The 19,524-nt window shown below is 57.0% G+C and overlaps 2 protein-coding genes across 2 annotated transcripts; both read right to left on the bottom strand.

Moving 5' to 3' along the window:
- Positions 1-1,997: 1,997 nt before the first annotated feature.
- Positions 1,998-14,056, bottom strand: LOC310889791 (myogenesis-regulating glycosidase-like). The gene is made up of 2 exons (XM_083817831.1): positions 13,906-14,056; positions 1,998-7,473 (listed from the first exon to the last, which is right to left on the bottom strand). Exon 2 carries the CDS (start codon positions 7,343-7,345, stop codon positions 5,309-5,311), a length of 2,037 nt encoding a protein of 678 aa, XP_083673957.1. The 5' UTR covers positions 7,346-7,473; positions 13,906-14,056; the 3' UTR covers positions 1,998-5,308.
- Positions 14,057-14,122: 66 nt separating this feature from the next.
- On the bottom strand, positions 14,123-19,469 carry SPMIP6 (sperm microtubule inner protein 6). The gene is made up of 7 exons (XM_083817847.1): positions 17,936-19,469; positions 16,919-17,066; positions 16,341-16,453; positions 16,150-16,225; positions 15,812-16,025; positions 15,590-15,679; positions 14,123-14,645 (listed from the first exon to the last, which is right to left on the bottom strand). Exons 1-7 carry the CDS (start codon positions 18,071-18,073, stop codon positions 14,540-14,542), a joined length of 885 nt encoding a protein of 294 aa, XP_083673973.1. The 5' UTR covers positions 18,074-19,469; the 3' UTR covers positions 14,123-14,539.
- Positions 19,470-19,524: the final 55 nt, after the last annotated feature.

The following is a 19,524-nucleotide window of genomic DNA, read 5'->3' as shown; positions in this document are numbered from 1 at the left end:
CCAATCTCCAGCCCCATCATGCAGCATCTCTACCCCATAATCCATGTGCACAGTCATGGTTCTGCTGTCCTCCTGCATGAGGGGGACAAATACACCTCCAAGACCTTCTGCACCTACTGGGGATGGTACGGGCTGCCCGATCCTAGCAGATTCCCCCGGGGAAAGGAGAGGTCAAGTCCATATGGCTGCAAAAATCCCTCCCCAGATCTCCATCCCTACCTGCTCTCTCCCTCTCTGCCTCTCCCTGGCGGGGCTGCACGCTGCTGGAGGAACATCTGGTTTGCCTTGCTGAGCTTTAGTCACGGTTGTTTTTTAGCAATCCCAGCTCTGAGCAAGTGCTGTGCTTGCTGGAGGGGCTGGTGACGTGGGAACATCGCTCACTCCAGGCTGCCTTTATGTTTTTTTGGAGGGGGGTGGTTATTATCCTTAATCTTTGGTGATCACTGAGCTACAAATCACCCATCCCCACTGGCAAAAAATAAAGAAATGTATTAAAAGCGAACAAACAAAAACCAGTCCCTGCCTTTCTCTGCTCGGCTGCGGGATTTTGCATGGCCCAGCCCAGCATTATGGCTTTCCTGGACTCCAGGACTGTCTGTGATGGAAGAGGTTGTTTTTTCCTAAGGTTGCCAGACTGGCTGCATGCCTGAAAGGGATCTGTTGCTGTCAGCTTGTCCTTTCACCACGGCTCTTCCCAGATGTGTGCTGTTTTTTGCCATTTTTTTCTCTTTTAATAAAAGCTGTGATCTCAGGCAGGGCTGGACCCACTCCCAGCCAGGACCCCGTGGCTCAGCAGTCACTGCCCCGCTGGCACCCAGGGGCACCTCTGCAACCTGGTTTGAAATGAGTTGGGCTTTGGCCATAGCCTCTCTGGGTCTGGATGTGGCCATGAACACTCCTCCCTATGCCGTGTGCACAGCCCTGGATGTATTTTTGAGCCCTGCCTAATGCGTGGTTTAGCATCACCCCGTGATCGGTGGGGTCCAGCTCCCATTTTGCTGGGACCTAGCGTGGCACAGAGCCCATGTAAGCCTCCTGCATCCTTCCTGGACACAGCTCCAGCTTTCAGGAGGATGCAAAAAGACCCACCCCAAAACAACAACAAAAAAATGACACCAATCCAACTATAACCCCAACAACTCCGGGGAGGACTCGTGCATTACTGAGGGCTGCTGCAGGTGCTGGAAGGTAGCTCCAGCCTGTCCCAGGTCTCCAGCCTGTCTCAGCTTCACCTCCCATGGGTGAGCATCAGCCTGGTGCACGGATGCTGCTTGCAACCAGGGGAAAAGGCAAAGGAAAAGAGTTGGGAAAACGTCTTCTGTTGCAAAAGCAGCAAATCAAAGTCCCCCTCATCCCATCAGCTGAGTCGTGTAAGTTTCATGAGCTGTTTCTGGTGCTCCCGTGGCCAAAACCATCCACACTACCCCTCTACCCTGCCAGAGCAGTGTGGGAAGGGAACCTGGGGACAGCAGGGACAGGCAGTGCCCCAAGTGAATTTCTGGAGCCTCTGTGGGAAGCTGCAAGCAGCCTTGTCGTCTTCAGTACTTGCACACAGTTTTGAACCATGTGTCTTCTGTGTCACCATGGACCAGCAACCCCCCAGGTTGGCATTGAAGGGCAATTTTGGGGAAAGAATCAGCAGAACAGGTGTCACAACTGGTCTGATGCAGCAGCAGGAGTCACCTGGACATGGCCTTTTCTAGGCCAGTCCCAAGCCACAGTTCTTCCCCTGCCATGGGGATGCCAGGGAGGGCGATTTGTGACCCATCCCAGCCTGTGCTGCAGGAGGGGGCACTTTTAGCCCCATCTGTTACTGCAGCAAACAGAAAGGGAGGGTGGTTGTGGTTGTAGGCAGCCCCTCCCTTCAAAATACACATCAAAGCTTCAGACCACAAGTTCAGCAGCCTCAGTTCTAATTTCAGTAAAGCCTGGGGTGAAAAAAGCCCCAGATCTGCCTGAACCACTGGCCCCACATACAGACAGACAAGTTAAACTTCTTTTTGTTTTCCAAAGTTTTATATCAATCAAGGCAATTGATGTTACAGTCCCGTTTTCATAACAATTAAGAGTTAGAAAAGTGGTTAAAAACAACCCCACCGGCATTGCGGTCTGACTCAGGAAGGTGTGTGAAACCCAAGCACCCACTCAGCCAACACACGACGATGCGAGCTTCCAAGTCCAGTCCCACAGGTGTCACGTTGACCTGCTGCTCAGACACAACCTGCCAGAGCCAACTGGAAGAGGCTGAACCAACCCCAAGACCTGTTTTGGGGCTTTTCCTTGGCTGAGTCAAACTGGTTTTGGACAGCGACCCTTGGGTAAGCCAGAGAGATATCCCCAGGTGGAGGTTCCCAAAGTGTCTGTGCACGGAGCGCTTGTGGTCTGTGAGGTGCTAGGGATGCTCCAGCTGGGCTGCAGGGCTACAGCACAGTGTCAGAAATAGTGGTTTCGGTAAAAAGCTTGATGGAGAGGGTACCTAGAAGCTACGGATAGCTTGAGGCAGCACTGCTGAGCCTGTCTCCAAAATGTGAGGACGACTCGGTGCCATGGACAGCCACCCACACGGACCCTCAGGCAGCCACCCGCTCCTCAGCTTCATCCCTTACATCCTCCCAGCTTTACCCTAACCACAGCATTTAGAAAAATAAGGATACTTTATAACCTCAGTCGTTTACAACAAGTTAAGAAAAACCTTTGACAATAAAACTCTTTCTTTTGAGGGAAGGGGAAGAATGGCATGTCTAGCGGAGATTTTTCCTCCATGAGCTTCCTGACAGTGCCCTGTTGAATTTTGGTGCTTTCCTGGCACAAAGTCTGGCCACACTGGACTTTTATGATCCCGTACCTCACAGGAATGTCCTAGCTTGCCACCAGAGCCTGAAAAGCCCAGCTGCAGCACCGGGTGCTGGCTTTTTTTGGATGCAAGCAGTCGGCACCCAACCCCCTGAAATGAGGGATGGTAGCAGAGGGTGCAAGCTCTCCTCACCTGCTCCCAGGCGAAGCACAATGGGTTTTCTTGACCCCTGCGAGGGGACCAAGACACTAATCCAGTTACTCCCATCACGTTCACAACAAAGGGATCCTAATGCGAGAACTGATCAGCTCCCAGCCAGCGTGTCTGTAGCTTGGAAAAGCACCACTACTTGCACCAGGGCCAGGGAGCAAACCTGAGCCCTCCACAGCTGAAAGCCACAAGAAACAGGCTTGGGAGCTGAGCCTGGGACATGCTTGTGCTCCCACTGGGCAGGGACCTGTCTCGTTTTGAGGCCAAACCACCAAATTACACAGGGCAGATCCAGCCAGACCTCAGGGTCGGTTCCAAAGAGTCAGAGACTCACAGGGGAGTTGAGGTTGGAAGGGACCTCTGGGACCTTCTGGTCCAACCCCTGCTCAAGCAGGGCCACCCCAAGCAGGTTGCTCAGGGCCATGCCCAGGTGGCTTTTGAGGATCTCGGAGGAGGGAGTCCATCAAACTGAACTTCCTCCTTTCCTTCCTAACCATAAAAGCACTTTAGATATTGCCCCAAGCACCTGGGTTTACTCCTGGGCACCACCACAAGCCACAGGTACATCTCCTTTGCTTCCTCCTGCAAGCCCAGAGCAGGAGATGGGCTTGGAGAAAGACCATCACAGGTATCAAACCCTGCCCAAAATGCTGCTCCATCTCCCTGGGTGGTGGACTCACGCCTGGATGCAATCCCGTAAGAAATCCTGCAGCCGCTGTGCTCTCCTTGCCCCAAGCCTTCCCAGCTAACACAGCCCAGTTCTGTGCAAACTTTTTAAAAATTAACGGGCTGAGGGGTGCCGGCAGCCAGAGCATGGCCGGGAAAGTCCTGCCCTGGGGAGCACGGCTGCCAGACTGCAGTCCTGCTAGTGGTTTCCTGGAGTGGAGACTGCCCGTGTCTCTGTAAGTGCTTCCTCCCCCACAAAACCGAATGCGAAAGCTGGAAAAGCATCCGGAAAAAGGAGGGGGAGAAATGCAAAGAAAATCTCCTCTGAGGCCATGGGAGGGACCTGAGCTGAGGTCTTGCCCATCCTAGTGCTGGGAATTAGGGGTGCAGGAACACGTCACCCTGTGTCCTCTCCAGAAGCCTCCAACAGCAAGCCCAAACTCTGAAGAAGACCCCTGCATCTACGGGAGAGAGAGGAGGGCCGCACCAAAAAGCCCTACACAACACCATCATCTCTCTAACTCCAACCCGAGATGAAGATGGCTATTAGCTTAATTTCACGGTACATGAGAACATTTCCTTGGGTGCAGCGAGAACACCCACTGGCACAAAACCATCAGTGCAAAAGCCGGTGTTTTCCACCCACCGGCAAGCCGGCTAGCAGCGAAACATTACATCCATCCACGACGCGTGCCGCTTCCGGGAACCCGCTGTTCCCGGGGAAGCAGCACACAGACCCTTAGAGATCTGCTTTGCTTCAGGCAGTCCTTCTGCCAGCAACAAACCTGAAAGCTCATCTGTCCTTAAAAAATAAAATAAAAAAAAGATGATATCTGCAGGACTATCGTGTAACAGAACAGGACCATAAATGTGTTAAAAAGACTGATTGGGCACACTGGTAGGGACGGCGCTGCTCTAGAAGAGGCAGTGTTGACACCTGAGGCAAAACACACTGGGAAAAGTCTTGCAGCAGGTGTTGGATGAGTGAGGAGGGGAGATGCAGCTGCTCCAGCAAGCGATACGCAGTTCGTACAGCTGAAATACCTGCATGTCACGCGAGTAACCTGGCCCGCCTGGTACCCGGGAAAAGGGGAGCATGGGGCAAGAGTTAGTCCAGTCCCATAATAAAGGGGTGGAAATAAATCTGTGTATGTATGTGTATATATATAATCTAGCTTGTTTGCTGCTCTTAAAAAAGTCATTTTAAATATATTTGCCATATTAGAAAACTTAAGGCAGGCTGTGCTGTAGCAACCCTCCCACATCACACACCCCCATGCGAGTGCCGGGTGCACCCATGGGACAAGAAACGCTCCCACAAGGCACTAACCAACCTCCCCCTTTTGAAATCCTTGGGAAATGAAAAAGTATTAGCTTTGACTGCGTGACAACTCTTTCCTCACCTATACAGAGAAAATTCTGCCTACTGTAACCCAACCAGAGCATCCCACCTGCCCCAAATTAAACAAAAAAAATCAGATCACACCTCTCCAAATAACAAAAAAACCCAAGGACAATAAAGTCTATTTAATTCCCTTCGGCAATCCCAGTCCAAAATGAAATGTGCAATTAGAATTATTATTTGATACAAAGTTCTAGTGTAAGGCATGGTTAACCCAAAGCTGATGGAGGAGCCTGTTACGAAACCCAGAGGAAATAGGCAACTTCGTCCAAGTCAACGGGATAGTCGGTGAGCAGCACGGGTGTCTTCTCAAACAACTCCCCCTTGTAGCTGCGCCACTTGCCCGCCGGCAGGTAGACGTCACGCTCCTGCTTGCCCATCTCCAGGACGGGTGCCACCATGAGGGTGTCGCCGATGAGGAACTGCGAGTCGATCCTGTGGGTGGCCTCGTCGCGGGGTGAGATCCACCAGATGGGCCGGATGATGGGGTCGCCTGTGTCGGTGACCTCCCCAGCCAGCTCCAGCAGCAGCGGGGCCACCAGCGACTCGTGGAGCTCTGTGAACTTCTGCGCGATCTCCACCACCTGCTTGTCGTAGAGCCAGGGCGGGATGGAGAACTGCATGGAGGGCATGAAGGCCGACAGCTCCAGCCACCGCACGTACAGCTCCCGGTCCGGGATCTCAACTGCACCATCTGTCTTATTTGGGAAAAAATTCCCCCCAATCATGTCAGCGGAAATAAAGGGGTACCCCAGCATGCTGATGGTGAGCACCGTGGGGATGAGGGACTTGAGGCCGAGCTCATAGCCCCACACGGAGTCGCGGTCAATGATGCGGAAGAAGCAGGAGATGTTCTGCGACTGGTAGCCCACCCGCACCTCGGCCAGCTCGTAGAAGGGGATGGCCATCTCCGTGTAACGCCGCGACCAGATGCTGGGGTCTGAGAGCGGCCGGAAGGTGCTGAACTGCTTGGGCAGGTAGCTGGTCTCACCCGCGTCAAACTTGAAGGAGGAGATGCCGTACTTGTGGCGGAGCTGGCGCAGGTGGCTCTGGAACCAGTCCCGGGCTGCCGGGTTGGTGAAGTCCAGGATGGCCCCGATGCCGTTCCACCACTCCACCATGGCCGGCAGCCGCCCCGACGGCTCCTTGATGAACAGCTGACGCTCAATCCCCACACCAAAGTTGGAGGAATTGTAATTTATGAAAGGGTGAGTCCACAGGGTGACCTTAAAGCCATCTTCCCTCAGTTTTGCAAACATCTCCGTTACGTTGGGGAACTTGACGGGGTCAAAGTCAAAGTCCCCGTAGGCCTGTGTGTACATGTCATCAATTTCAATGTGGCTGCAATTAAAACGGTATTTCTTAATCTTTTCAGCAAATCTCAAGAGTTTATCCTGATCAATATCGTTCTTGTAGAGTGCCCAGGTGGACCAGATGGGGTAGCGGAAGGCGTTCTCGGCGGGGATCTTGGAGGGCTTGTTGAAGTACCTGCGCACCATGTACTTGTGGATGGAGGTGACGTCGGAGCCCACGCACACGCGGTAGCTCAGCTCGGGGAAGGGCTGCTGGCCCGGCGGGGGCTTGTAGGGCGAGTCCTTGTAGCGGGCCTGGAAGAAGAGGGTGCGCTCGGTGGCGTTGAAGCCCAGGTGGAAGGGCACCGAGTCGTTGATCTTGATGGCCGCCGCTTTGGAGGAGAGCCAGTAGCGCTCCAGGATGCCGCCAAAGCTGTCGCGGAAGGAGTAGACGTCGCTGGTCACGTAGGGCACGGGCTCCTGGTAGCCGGCCAGGCGGATGGGCCAGTGCTGCGTGCTCATCTCCGAGCCCCCGTACCAGTGGGCGTCCTCCCAGAACATGGTGTGCTCCACCGCCGGGCCGGCCGCCAGCTCCTCCCAGCGCACGCGGTAGCACATCACCGTGTCCTTGGGCTTCACCGTCTGGATGAAGAAGTTGAGTGGCCCGCGGTCCGACCGCGTGCAGCTCAGGATCTCGCCCTCCTTGGAGCACGACTCCAGGTCCAGGCTCCCCGAGTGGAAGGCCAGGCGGAAGACCACCTCCCCGTGCTGGTTCCTGATGACGAAGCCGTCCGCCCGCAGGTCCATCAACTCCGTCTTGAGACGCTCCGCCTTGCGCAGGGACACCGTGTAGTAGCACCAGGCCACCACCGCGGCGATGAAGAGGACGAGGCCCAGCGTGACGGCCCCCAGCATGGGCCTCAGCTCCTTGGAGGGCTTCTGCTTCACCGGCGTGAAGTTTTCGGGCAGAAAGGTGTACATGGCGCTCTGTTTTCACTAGCACTTTTTGCAGAGGAGTGGGAAGAAAGATGTCTTTGCAGCAAGCCCGGGGTTCTCAAGAGAAGAAAACTGAGAGTTCCCACCTCCACCGAGCCCTGGAGTGTCTGTCTCTGAAAAAGAGGATATAAATCATCTCAGAAGAATCTCTGAATCACGGGATCTCTCGTCACCTCTTTGCTGTCTCTATTTCAGCAGCTCCCCATGCCTCCCTGCTATTGGGTGGGGACACTGCAGACAGGGCCCCAAGACACTCCCCAGACAACACGTGGGGACCCCAACCTGAACCCCACAGAGGGCAGCACCCAGTAAGGGCAGTAAGAGCCAAAGCAGAGCACGGCAGCTTCTCGGCTCCGTCCCGCTCCCCCCTGCGTGGCCCCGGGGAAGGAGGCTGCTTGCAGAGCCAAGAGCCGCATGGCTTCCCCTTGGCTGCGGGCTTGACAGGCTCGGCCAAGCACAACGCTGTGGGTTCAGAGGCAAAAAGTGAAGTAAGGACACCGGGGAGCGAGGAGCAAAACCAGGCAGAGATGGAGCAGGGACGGAGAGGAGCCGCCGGTGTCTGCCCCAGCCCAGCGGGATGCTGGGCTCTCTCAGGGGCTTGGCGTGGGCGAGGGCAGGAATAACCACCATCTCCTAGCCCCCTCCAGCCTGTCACAGCTGAAATGGCCCCAGGCTAGCAGCAGGGCAGCCTGGCTGCTGATGCTTCTGGGGAAGCTGCTTGTGGGGGATGAGGGGGACCTGAGTATCACCTGAACCCCTCTGTCCCACCACAGGGATGCCCAGGTGTGATCCCGAACGGCTGCGCTGGTGTTCGTTTTGAAGCAGCTCCTGGGCCAGATCTTGCAGCCTTGTTGTCGCAAGGAGGAAGGCTCAGAGCAGAGCGGGCTGCCCGCACCCCATCCCTGAGAGAACCTCTGCCAGGCGAGATGCGGGGTCAGAGAGAGCCCAGCAGGGACATGGGGGACATTTGGGGCAGGGGCTGCAGGGACGGGATGCAGCCAGGCAGGATGAGCGCCGGCCCGGCCACGTCACCTTCTGCTGGGTGTCTGTAACCTTCTGGGCTGCCAGTCGCTTTAAATGGGATTACGGCGGCATTAGGAAGCGATTAGCCTGAGCAGGCAGTGGGTTGAGCTAAACGACCTGTCCCGCGGCCAAGTCCCACTGAGCCCTCGCTCACCGGCCAGGAGCGGCTCCGGTCACCCAGTCTGTGTCAGCCAGGGCCACATCCTGCCCACAGGAGGGGGAGGGGACCCTTGCCCCCCAGCCCATGTGATGCAGAGAGCCCTGCTGCCAGCAAAATCAGGCAGTAAAGGTGGTGGGGGAGATCCTGCACTGGCATTACACCTTCATCCTCCTCCAGCAACACTCCTCAGCGTTAGGGTTAGCAGGGACAGAAGTGGGGACAGAGCTGGCAAGGTTCACAGAAGGGTTTTGGACACAACCAGCGCAGCCAAGTGATGCTGTGGGGATGCTGTGATGCCCAAACCAGAGCTGCTTCCCTGCCACCCATCTCCACCAGCATTGACACCCGTGGGAGGTGAGAGGGTCCGGCTGGGTGTGCCAGCAACAAAACAGCACACGTGGGGCCAGTGCAAGTGGCTGGCTGTTTCTGGACATTTAAATGGGTATGCTTAGCCCAGATGAGCTCCCTCCCTCTCTGCACTGGGAATTTTTGGGATGCCAGTGACAGAGCTCCCGCTATCAGAGACAAGCGTGTGCCTTGTACGTGCATTATCTTGGGGCTGGGAAGCTCGAGGGGGGAGAAAACAAAATGCAGCCACCCACCGAGCAGAACTGGCAAGTTATTCAGGGAAGAGAATTTTTGAAAGGTGTCATGTTGGATGAGAAAAATGAAATAAATGGCTTTGTATCTCCTAGATTTCATCTAGGATTTTAAGGGAGATTTTTAAGGCAGGATTTTTGATCCTGCCATGGTGGAGATGGCCCCCTCCTCATCTCCACTTAAAACTGAGAGCAACAAAGCAGCCCCCTGCTCCAGGGACTCGCTGGATTTCCATCTCCCTTTCAGGAGGCTGGTTTATTATTTATGAACTACTTTGAATCCGCTCTATTTTTAGGCAGTTTCTTTTCCCCCCTCCACGGACTGGAATTTGTGATGTAGACAAAGGAGCTGGCACCACTGCTGCCACTCAGGAGTGAACCAATGCAGTTCGTAGGAAAGGTTTTCGCCCCCAGTCTGCCTTGGAGCAGCCCAAAGCCTGGGTGTCCAAGCCAGCAGACTTAACCCAGTCCGTGGGTCCAGGCTGTCCGTGGGTCTGGCACACCCAAATGGGGACACGACGGATGCCGGGGCACCCATCCAATGCGAAGGCTGAGCCAACCTCTGCGGCTTGGTGGAGGAAGGGCTCAGGCAGCCCTGCATGGAGGCAGAGCACCATCCTGCACCGTCCCACTACAGAGGACGGTATTTACCAACACGTGCAATCAGCAGCACCCAAAAATGCAGCACAGCACCATGCAAAGGTGCCCAGACCTCAAGCACTGGTGCAGGCTGCAACCCGAGCATCCACCGGCATCGTCTCAGGCACTAAATGCTCATGGTGGGGGCAAATTTGCTGAGCCACAGGGAGAGCTTCTGCAGCACAAACCCTGCAAATGCAGCAACTGTCCATGGGGTGGGACAGCCCAGAGCATGGCCAAGATAGGATCAAATGCCTTTTGGTGCATGGGGCTGATGGGTCATGCTGGATGTCACCTCCTCCAGGATGGACCTTGAGGTCTGGACGTCACCTCCTCGGGCACAGCTCTGCCAAGCAGGCTGAGAAATACTTGCAGCCGGGGGCCAGCAGGAGCTTGCTCTGCAGCTGGCCCAACACCTCCTTGGTTTTGCTTTGTTAATAAAATTTGCAGCTCACCATCCCGTGACCTGCCCCTGTCCCAGACCAAAGGTAAGTCTTCTACGCTCCCCTGAGATAACGCCCGCCACCTCGCACGTGGAGAATTGCCTGCACACGCCACAGCTGTTTCAACATATTTTGGAATGCAAACTTGTTATTTTGCTTCAAGGCGACATTGCGGTGACCTCCAGCTCCTCTAAAAAAAGAAAACGGGCAGGGAGGGCGGCAAAGCCAAGCAGCATGCTTGCAGCTTGCTGCGACGAAGCTTCCCAGCTGACCCAAAAACAAAGCTTTTTCTTCCCATTCCATGGAAGCAGCCAGTCGCCTTGCCTTGATCTGCGATGAAAGCAAAACACCCTGGCAGGACACACTTTACAGAGTAAAAATAAAAATTCATTTTTCGACCGGTTCTATTTTTACCAATACCGCTGCTAAACGCGGGCTGCGGGACTCACAGCACCACTAACCCCAGCACCTTTATAATGAGGTCACTGGTTTAAAATGGTCACTAACAACTAATGGGTCCCTATTGCCCCTGCAGGGTCAGCTCCGAATTGTGCTGGTGCTTGCACTGATTTCCCAGGCCAGGGTGTCAGGAAACTGTGTGTCAGGTGGTGCAAGGTGCTACCTCCTCTCCTAATGTCTTGGCAGGGGTCAAGCAGATGAAACACTGCAGAATTTACTGCCAGACATTTCCAGCCCCGAAAAGAGCAGGGAATTAGGATGGCAAAAGGGGGAAATGATATCTCTGCAAAGCATCTACAGGAGAAAAAGACGCCTCTGAGTGCACAGTCCCTGTGCTGAGCCTCTGCCTTGCTAAAGGGACTTTGCAGCCCAAGTCTGATAGGGGCTGGGATTAGCAAACCCTTCTGTGGGTTTATTTTCTCTTGGAGGGATCTGATAGGAGCCAGGGAGGCAGGGGGACACATGGGATACACAGGGCAGCACCGGCATGGGGGGGCATGGCTGCTCCATGGACATCCCTCTCCCCACAGAGGCACAGGTTCACCCAAAAGCCCTGCGGAGCTGCCTGCCCCAGGTTTGTCCCTGCTAGGTACAAGTCTCCCCCCCCGGCACAGACCCTGGTCCCCAAGCAGGGGGATTGGGACAGACGGGGGGGGGACACAGCACATCCTTTTCAGGGGACCCCAGGTCGCAGCAGGGCCCAGTGCTCCCTGGTCTGAAGAGCTGGAGTACAGGCTGGGAGAGGGGGGTCACTTTGCCTCCTGCGAAGTGACAGCTGCTTCCCTGCTTTTGGGATGCCACCTCCCTGTTAATACATGGCAGCAAATTCCCCACCACGCCTGGCTGTTGGGTTCAGACAGCTCATCCCGCCGGGGATGTGGGGCACGGTGCCGGCACCTACCTGTCCATCACCTCCCGGGGGTGTCCCCTCTGCCGCAGATGTATTTTATGCACATAAAAAATCCATGCTGCTGCATCTCTGTGTCCTCCCCATGACACTGGGAGGTTTCAGGGCACAGAGCTGTCTGTGCCCCGGGCAGGCTGCGAGCAGCACGTGCCTGCGGGCAGGAGGAGGAGACTGGCACATCACCGGTGTGTCACCGGTGTGTTTTCTCGGGCACTGTGACGGAATCACGTGCAGCCAGCCCTCCTGTTCTGGTGGCTGCTGCAGGCATCACGGCGGCATGGAGCGAGCATGAAGGGTGCTGCTGGCACGAGTTGGGTGCTGGCTTTGAGTCTCAGAGCCTCAGGATTCAGGCTCAGGACTCACCTTTCTGAAGCAGGAGTGGGAAGGGATGGCAAATGCTTGTCCCACCTGCATTCAGAGGCTTTAAAGAAGCAGACAGCTTCTTTAAAAAAACACAACCCCCCCCCCCCCCAAATATTATTATTATTTCCCCCCCCTCAAAGTCTTGTGCTTCTTAGCACAGCTATGATTCAGCACTGTAACGGAGCTGCATTGAGCAAAAGGAAACAACCAACTCCGCTGCTGCTGGCTGGTTCCTAAGCCAGGATTGAACAACACCGAGCACCCAGAGGATAAACCCCAAATATGTGAATATGGAGCTTATCCGTGAACTGCAGAAATGCTGCTAGGACTCGCATGGTGTGCAGAAACAGAAGATTTGAGTCTGCAGTATTCCCTCTGCTGAACCTTAAATGCTTCCACCTATACTGCAGGAACTGGCACTTTGCAGCCCACCTTTGCTCCTTCAAGCTGCCCGCACCGAGTGACGCTCTAAACCCCTTTAGACACCTCATCGGGTGTTTGACCATGACTGCAATGCAATAAAGCCCACACTGAGTCAATTTTGGCAGCAGATGTCTTAATATTTAATACACCTGACAATTCTCTCTTCACGTCATCTTTCCTTGCTCTTCACTGTGCACTAATTAGTGAGATGAAGTTCCAGTAAGCTGGTTTTTCAGTTTACCTCCGCACACGCTCGCAATGCAGCCAGTTCATGCCTAGAACTTGGCCCCGCAGTGTCTCGGGTCATGCTCACGGTGCCCAGATTTCTCCAAGCTGCTGAACTTGACAGGCCACATGCGTAGGAAAGGTGAATTAAACAAACTTGCCCTGAAATCCTTCAAAGTGCAATTGCAAAAAGCGATCCCTCGTGCGGGACAGGCTTTAAAACACAGTGAGTGGCCAGGGCTAGTGGTGCCCAGGCAGGGGACATTCACCCAGCACACTTCTTGTGTCTGGCTGTGGCGAGAGCACCCTCCCCTCTGTCTTGGCCCTGCTTTGCCCCCAGACCCGACCCAAGTGCCACCACCTTGCCTCCCCGTCCCCCGCCCCATGCCCTGCCCTCTGGACACGTTCGGTTCCACATTGCCCCCATGGCACCCGATGGCTCGAATGCTAGCTGGTGACTCCATGCCAAGGCGGCCACGGAGCCGTGCTCCCACCCGAGGCTGAAAGAGCAGATCCGTCCTTTTGGGAGCACTCCCTGGCGCTGAGGCTGGCTGAAACCCGAGCCCACCCCAACACCCGAGCACCACAAAGTGATACCAGGAAGAAACGGGAACCCAGGCACAGCCCCTGGCACGGCCTCTGCAATTTTCCAGCCCTTGCGAAAACCCAGGTGCCTCCAGCTCCAGAGAGAGCAGCAGGCGACGGGCACCAAAATTTCTGCCCGTATCTGACAGTGCCAGCGACGCTGGCCACCCTTGGGCCAAACGCGAGTGCCAAGCTGTTAAAACACCCGCTGGCAGCTCCTTCGTGCCTGGATCCGGCCGGGGAGAGGCGAGCCTCGCACCTCACCCGCTGCAGGGCTGCGGGTGCCTGCTGCGGCCCCGTCCCGCTGGGCATCGCTCACGGTGCCCAGGCAGCCTGAGAGGGAACGGGAAAGGAGAAAGGTGGCCTGGGGCTTCCTCGGGCACCTCCGCTGCTTGCCGCCACCCATGGCATGGGTTGGTGGCCGGGCTGTCCCAGGGACGCTCCGAGCCCCCCCGGCTGCGTCGCCCAAGCTGTGGCTGGAGCCGGGCACTCGCCCTGGGGCTCGGGCAGCCATTTCGGGGCGGCTGGCTCCCCACACTCTGCAAGCGGCAGGGGGATCCGGGCGCAGCCCCTACACTCAGCGGGGCGAAAGGACCGCAGCCCGACAAGGGACACCCCGCTGCCTGGGGGTGCGCACCCCAAACCCTCCCAGGGGACACCCCAAAGCCCCCAGCCCCGGGAAGCCCTCGCCCCCCGCCCCAAGGGGCCGGGGCACTTACCCGCAGCGCCGGGCCATGGCCGGGCTCCGGCCGCCGAACACACCCGCCTCCCGCGGCGGTTCCGGGGCTGGGCGGAACCGGGGAGCTCGCTCCGCCCTGGCCCGGCCCCCCCTGGCCCTCCCCGGTCCCCCCTGGCCCTCCTCGGTCGCCACCGGTCCCCTCCAGTCGCCCGCTGTCCCCCCCTGGTTCCTTCGTGGCCCAGCGGGCGCCTGGGGGCCAGGGGGTGCAGGAGCTCCCAGGTCTTCGCTAATTGACTGCACTCCTTTATTAATGGCACGCAATCATTACTGACACGCCGCTTGCAGATCGCCCCCTGCTCGCTTAGCCCCGTGCCGGGGGTCCCGGTGGGCTGGTGGCCGTGTGGGGGTAGTTGGGTGAAAGCAAACACGTCCGAGCCCCCTGTATGGGCGGCTGCTGCTTCTCCCTCTGGTGGAGTCACTGTGCTCCCAGAGCTTCTCCCCGCGTGCTTGGGTCTTGGCACCGGCCCCCGAGATCGGTTCCAGTGCACCCCAAGGCAGCAGCCGCCGGATTTTATCCCACCTCCCCTCTCCAGTGACCGTCCCAAGGCTGTAGGAAAGGAGCTGACAGGAGCGGTTTGCCCAAAGTGGTTTTAATGAAAGCCCACCTTTGCTCTTCACCAGCACTCCTGGGCAGAGTAAGCCTCTGAGGAAAACTCAGGGTGGATGTCGTAGCTGCCTCGCTGGACTCCTCCCATCCTCTTGAAGTGGCTCGTGTCCCACCTGGGGGTAGATACGTGGTGCTGTCAGCCACAGGGAGGATGAAACTCAGGTGAGGAAGAAGAGCAGAAGCCCCGGTGCTGGATGCTGGCATCGCTTAGGGGCGAGCAGCGAGCATGCAGCTGCCCTTGTTCTCTCTAGAGGTGTCTTTGGGTGGTGAGGCCAAAGCCAAGGCTGGGCAGAAAGCTCCCTGGTGCTGCCACCTGAGCGAGCTGCTCCCAGCAGGTCTCACGCTGCCACCTCCCGCTCCTTGCACTGTCATCTCCCTCAAACTTTCATTTCCAGAGCCATGCAAGTACAAGAAAATCTGCCTCTTTCTCAGCAGAGAAGACCTTGAGAAACATCTCACCAAGGCTCAGACATCGGGATGTCTATGGGGAACTCATTGCCCTGTTTGTTCTTCCCATTTGCTTTCAGTTTCTGCTCTCAGGAATTTAAAGCCAATCACACGTTTTCTACGAGCCTGACTCCTAATTTTGGACGGTGGGGAGTTGATGTCATAGCACAGGGATGACTAAGCTGGATAAACAGCCTCCCCTCTCCCCTTGCTGCTTCCCGAGGGCTGTTCCAGGGTAAGAGCTGCCTCAGCAATGGAGGGATCCCAAAAGGGAACATGTGGGGATTAAAAGGTGCTGCTGGGCCTGCAGAGGGTGAAGGACTGGGCTGATTACTGCATAAAGAGCAGTGGAACCAGGACTGTGTCCCAAGATGAGCAAGTGACAATGACAGAAAACACAAGAGCAGCACAGGCAACACTAATGTGGCCCCAAAGTCTGGGAAATGCTAAGCCATTTGCAGGCAGGCTGCACCATAGCCCACAGAACAATCCTCTGAGCAATTTTGCATCAAACCCTAATGAAAAGAGACCCAGTGGCTGACATTAGCAGGCTTTACCCTGGGGCACCCTGCCCTTGTCCGGAGCAGTCCCTCACAGAACCCATCCATACCTAGGGCTCCTGTATGGGTACGATGGCTGGGGGTGATGTGAAGGTACACAGAGCGTCGCTGTGGGGCTGTAACTGCAGCATGGGATGCTCCTGCAAGAGGCATGGAAGGCAGGGTGTTCAGTGGCCTTGCAGACGAGGGAGGCCATGTCCATCCCACCCCATCCCACCCCATCCTGTCCCAACCCAACTCATCCCACCCTTCCCATCCTATCTCAACCCAACTTTACAGTCCTCTCTGCTAGCGTGTTGAGATGCCTCCTGATGGCGGTGTCCCCATCGACGTAGTAGTCCATCCCCCGCAGGCAGTAGTGGCGCCCGGAGCAGGGGCTGTAGTAGCCCTGGAAGGGTCTCCTCCCCGACGTGGTGTACATGGGCTGCAGGGACGGTGGCGAGAGCCGTGACAGCCTGCGCAGCACGTCAGCAACCACCTCCCGCTCTGCAAGCAGAAGGACGGCGAGGATAAGGGGCGAGGAGGAGCTCATCAGGCAGCTCCTCACCCGGACAGCCACCGGCACGGCATGGGCACAGCGAGAGCCAGAGCTCCGGGTGAGGGCAGTTACCGTATTGGTTGAGGCAGGTGGGTTTCGGAGGGTATGGCACAGGTATGCTGCGCAGGTAGGTCTCCATCGTCTTCTCCTGCAGGGAGCGATCACAGCCCTTGCAGCATTGCCACCCTTGCGGTGCAGAGCCCAAGGTGTTGGTGGCACCTGAGGGGGCTGCAGTTTTGGGGGGAAGGGTGGCCGGACCCTACCTTGGGTGGAAGGGGGAGGTAGGTGCTGTACTTGTTCCAGGCTGCACTGTTGTAGGGACCTGCTCTCCAGGTGATGTATTTGTCCTCGTTGACAAAAATCGGGTTGTACTTCTCTGCAATGAGAAGGTGACAGGCAGGGGTGGCCCATGGGGCGCGCAGCCACCTTTGGGGCTAGGATAGGCCGTGGGGATATGGCTGGAGTGTCCCAACTGCCTCCCACGTCCCACAGACATAACGCCATGGGCTCGGGGCTATTTCAGAGGTGCTGCTGCTTTGCATGCAGCTTTGGGTCATGGGATGCCCAGAGGGATGTGTTCAGGCATCACCAACCACCACAGGTTTTGGGAGACTGACAGTGGAGCAAGCCCAGGGGACCTCAACATGGGGATGGGGATGGGGATGGGGATTTGTGACCTAAGCTAAGCCACGAGTGCAGATGCTGAGTGAGTGTCCCTTTGTCCAAGGGAACACGGGATGCAAAAGGAGGGATGGACAGAGCTGCACCGGCATCCTCAGCTCCCTGCTCTGTGGCCCTTGGGGACATGCCCTGTGTGACACGGGATGGGACCTTGTGGTACCTTCAGGCCTGGTCAGCCAGTACTTTTCGGGCCAGTAGGCGGTGGGGTCGATGGCATTCCTGTACAAGTACTCCTGCATCGCTGCCTTAATCAGCTTCTCGGGCTGACCTTGGCTTGCTGGATTTTGCTCCTGGGGCATCGTTAATCCCTAGAGACAGCAGAGAGCGGGGAGAGATGCCCAGGTGACACGGCAGCACCTGCCTTCCTGGGCATCGGGGCTCGCAGTAAGGCAGAGATTGGGGTGGGTGCACCAGGGCCACTGTATATGGGGCCAGCAGCAGTAGGGAGGGGAGTTATGAGACAAAGCTGATTCTCTACAGCTGGCAAAGACCAAGAGGGCTGGGGTCTCGCAGCATTTATGAGCCTGTTCTGTCCCCACACAGCAGTGACATCCATCTCTATGCCCTCTGCTGGCTCTCTAATTACAATGCATGTGCTAACGAGGCTGCAAGAGATGTGGCTTCCTTCACATCGGAGCCTGCCTGCTTGTCAGGCTGCGTGGTGAGAGCAGCACGGCCATGGCACACACGGACCCTGCTGCGGCAAGGCCACGGCTCAGGGGTCTGTCCTGGAGCAGGGCTGGGAGAGGTTTTGCCGTACTCAGGACTTCACGGGGTCCTGCTGGCACACAGGGCTCCCAGCTGGAGCCTTGGGGCTGTGTGTTGGGGCAGCTCCCAGAGCTTCCCAATCTGTCCCCTGTCACCATTGTGTCACCTTGTGGCCCGGTGTCCTGCCACTGCCTCAGTTTCCCCTTCCTCAGAGGATACTCTCTGAAACCTACTGATGGACAGGGCCGATGTGTGAGAGCTTGTGCTTGTCTGCCCTGTGAGCCCAAAGCCACCCCGGGGTGCAGCCCCACAGGCACACACCAAGCCCAGGGGACAAAAAGCCAGCGAGCACGGGCCATGGGGTGTCAGACACTTTGCTGACCCGGGAACACGAACCCCCTCTGTTACAGAAAGCGAGGTGCCCCCATCCACCTCCCCCATGCTGGGGGAGAAACCCCGAGGTATTTACCTGGGTCACAAATTTGTTTTCTTTCCATTGCTGCGGCGGGGCCTTCTCATGGATCGACTTCTTCAAGGTGCACGGCGGCCGGTAGGAGTCGGTGTAGGTGCTGACGGGGGTCTTGTGTTTTTGGGCGAAGAGGAACATGGTGCTGTGGCCACAGGGGTGCTGAGTCCTGGTGGGTCTTGGGGGGGCTCAGCAACACTGCACGGGGCTGGGGTCTCCCAGCCCACGTGGTCCTATGTGGAAACGGAATGGGGCCCCGGTGCCACCAGCTTCTGGTGGTGCTTATGTCATCAGTGACATCACAGTGTGGCAGCACGGGGGATTTGGTCTCTTTCTGTGCCATGGCTGTGCCTCCAGGGACAGCATGTCCTGGATTAGGGCACAGCGACCCGTCCCTGCACCCCTCCCATCCTCCCTCCTTCCCTCCTGCCATGGGCATCCCCCTGGCCCCAGGTTTCCTCCCCTCTCACAGGCACTTAGATTAACAAGGGTAGGGAACAATTTCAGCAGGTCCTGGTCAAGATATTGTGAAAGGTTCGGGACTCCCAGGCATCACAGTAATTGTTGCCTTTCCAGCCTCTCTCTCCCGTATTTCCTTGGAAATCCCAGAGCAGCACCACGCCGCTGCAGCCACCACCAAGCAGCATGGCAGGGGGCTCCCCACTTGGACTGTGGCACGGATTGGTCATTTTGGGGTATCCAGGGGAATTACTGCCTGCTCGGGGGACCTCTCTCCCGTTTCATTAAAAAGCTGGATTTGGGTGACTGTGAGTGGCTCGTTCGCTATCCCGAGTGCTGCAGTGGGCTCTGCAGGGCTGGTGAAGGGAGCGATCCTCACCCAGCTCAGTGTCATCAGCTGGGTTACACCCGGGGAGGGATTTACATGAACCACGTGTGCTTGTTGCCCAGAAGATGCCAAGCAGGACCCCTCTGCCCTGGGCACCTCCATCCTGAGGCTCCCCAAGATGCCACCGATTTTCATCCCTCCCGGAAGCTGGGTAAAACCTGCCTGTCCCATGTGGGGTGGACACGGTGGGGCAAAAAAGGGGCTGTGGCTTGCTCTTTAATGGGATAAATTCATGTTGTGAGTCTCTTGCACACGGGTTTGCATTAGTTACTGGCAGGAAAACAGCAGTTGACGGTATTGAGGCATTGGTGGCACTGCTGCACCTCCCTCAGGGGTCCTGGGCTCACTGCCCGGCTCCTCTCCATTAGTCACTGGCAGCCCTAAATCATCGGCTGACGGGTGGAAGGAAAGCACAGGCAAAGCGATGGGGGCGGGAGGGAACCGGGGGCTGGAAAGCAGTGGGATTGCCTCTGCAGACACAGCCCATCAGCCAGGGCGTCACGAGGAGAGGAGCAGTTTTCTGAGCAGCTTCCTCATGGGGAAGGCCACGGCTGGCTTCCTAAATCCCTCCATCCTCGGAGAGGGCTCCCAGAGGCCACCCCGCTCCCAGGAGAGCTCCTGTTTTCCTTGAGCTGGAGGCCAAGCAAGGGTACATCAGTACAAATCTCCTGCTCCCCATCCACTTGTCCACCCGTGGTTTCAGGCTCAGCGAGGGCTGGGGCTGCAGAGGAGGTGGTGCTGTCCG

Source organism: Anser anser (genome assembly GCF_964211835.1).
Source record: "Anser anser genome assembly, chromosome: Z".
NCBI lineage: Eukaryota > Metazoa > Chordata > Aves > Anseriformes > Anatidae > Anser > Anser anser.
This window is presented reverse-complemented; position numbering and strand designations above follow the sequence as displayed.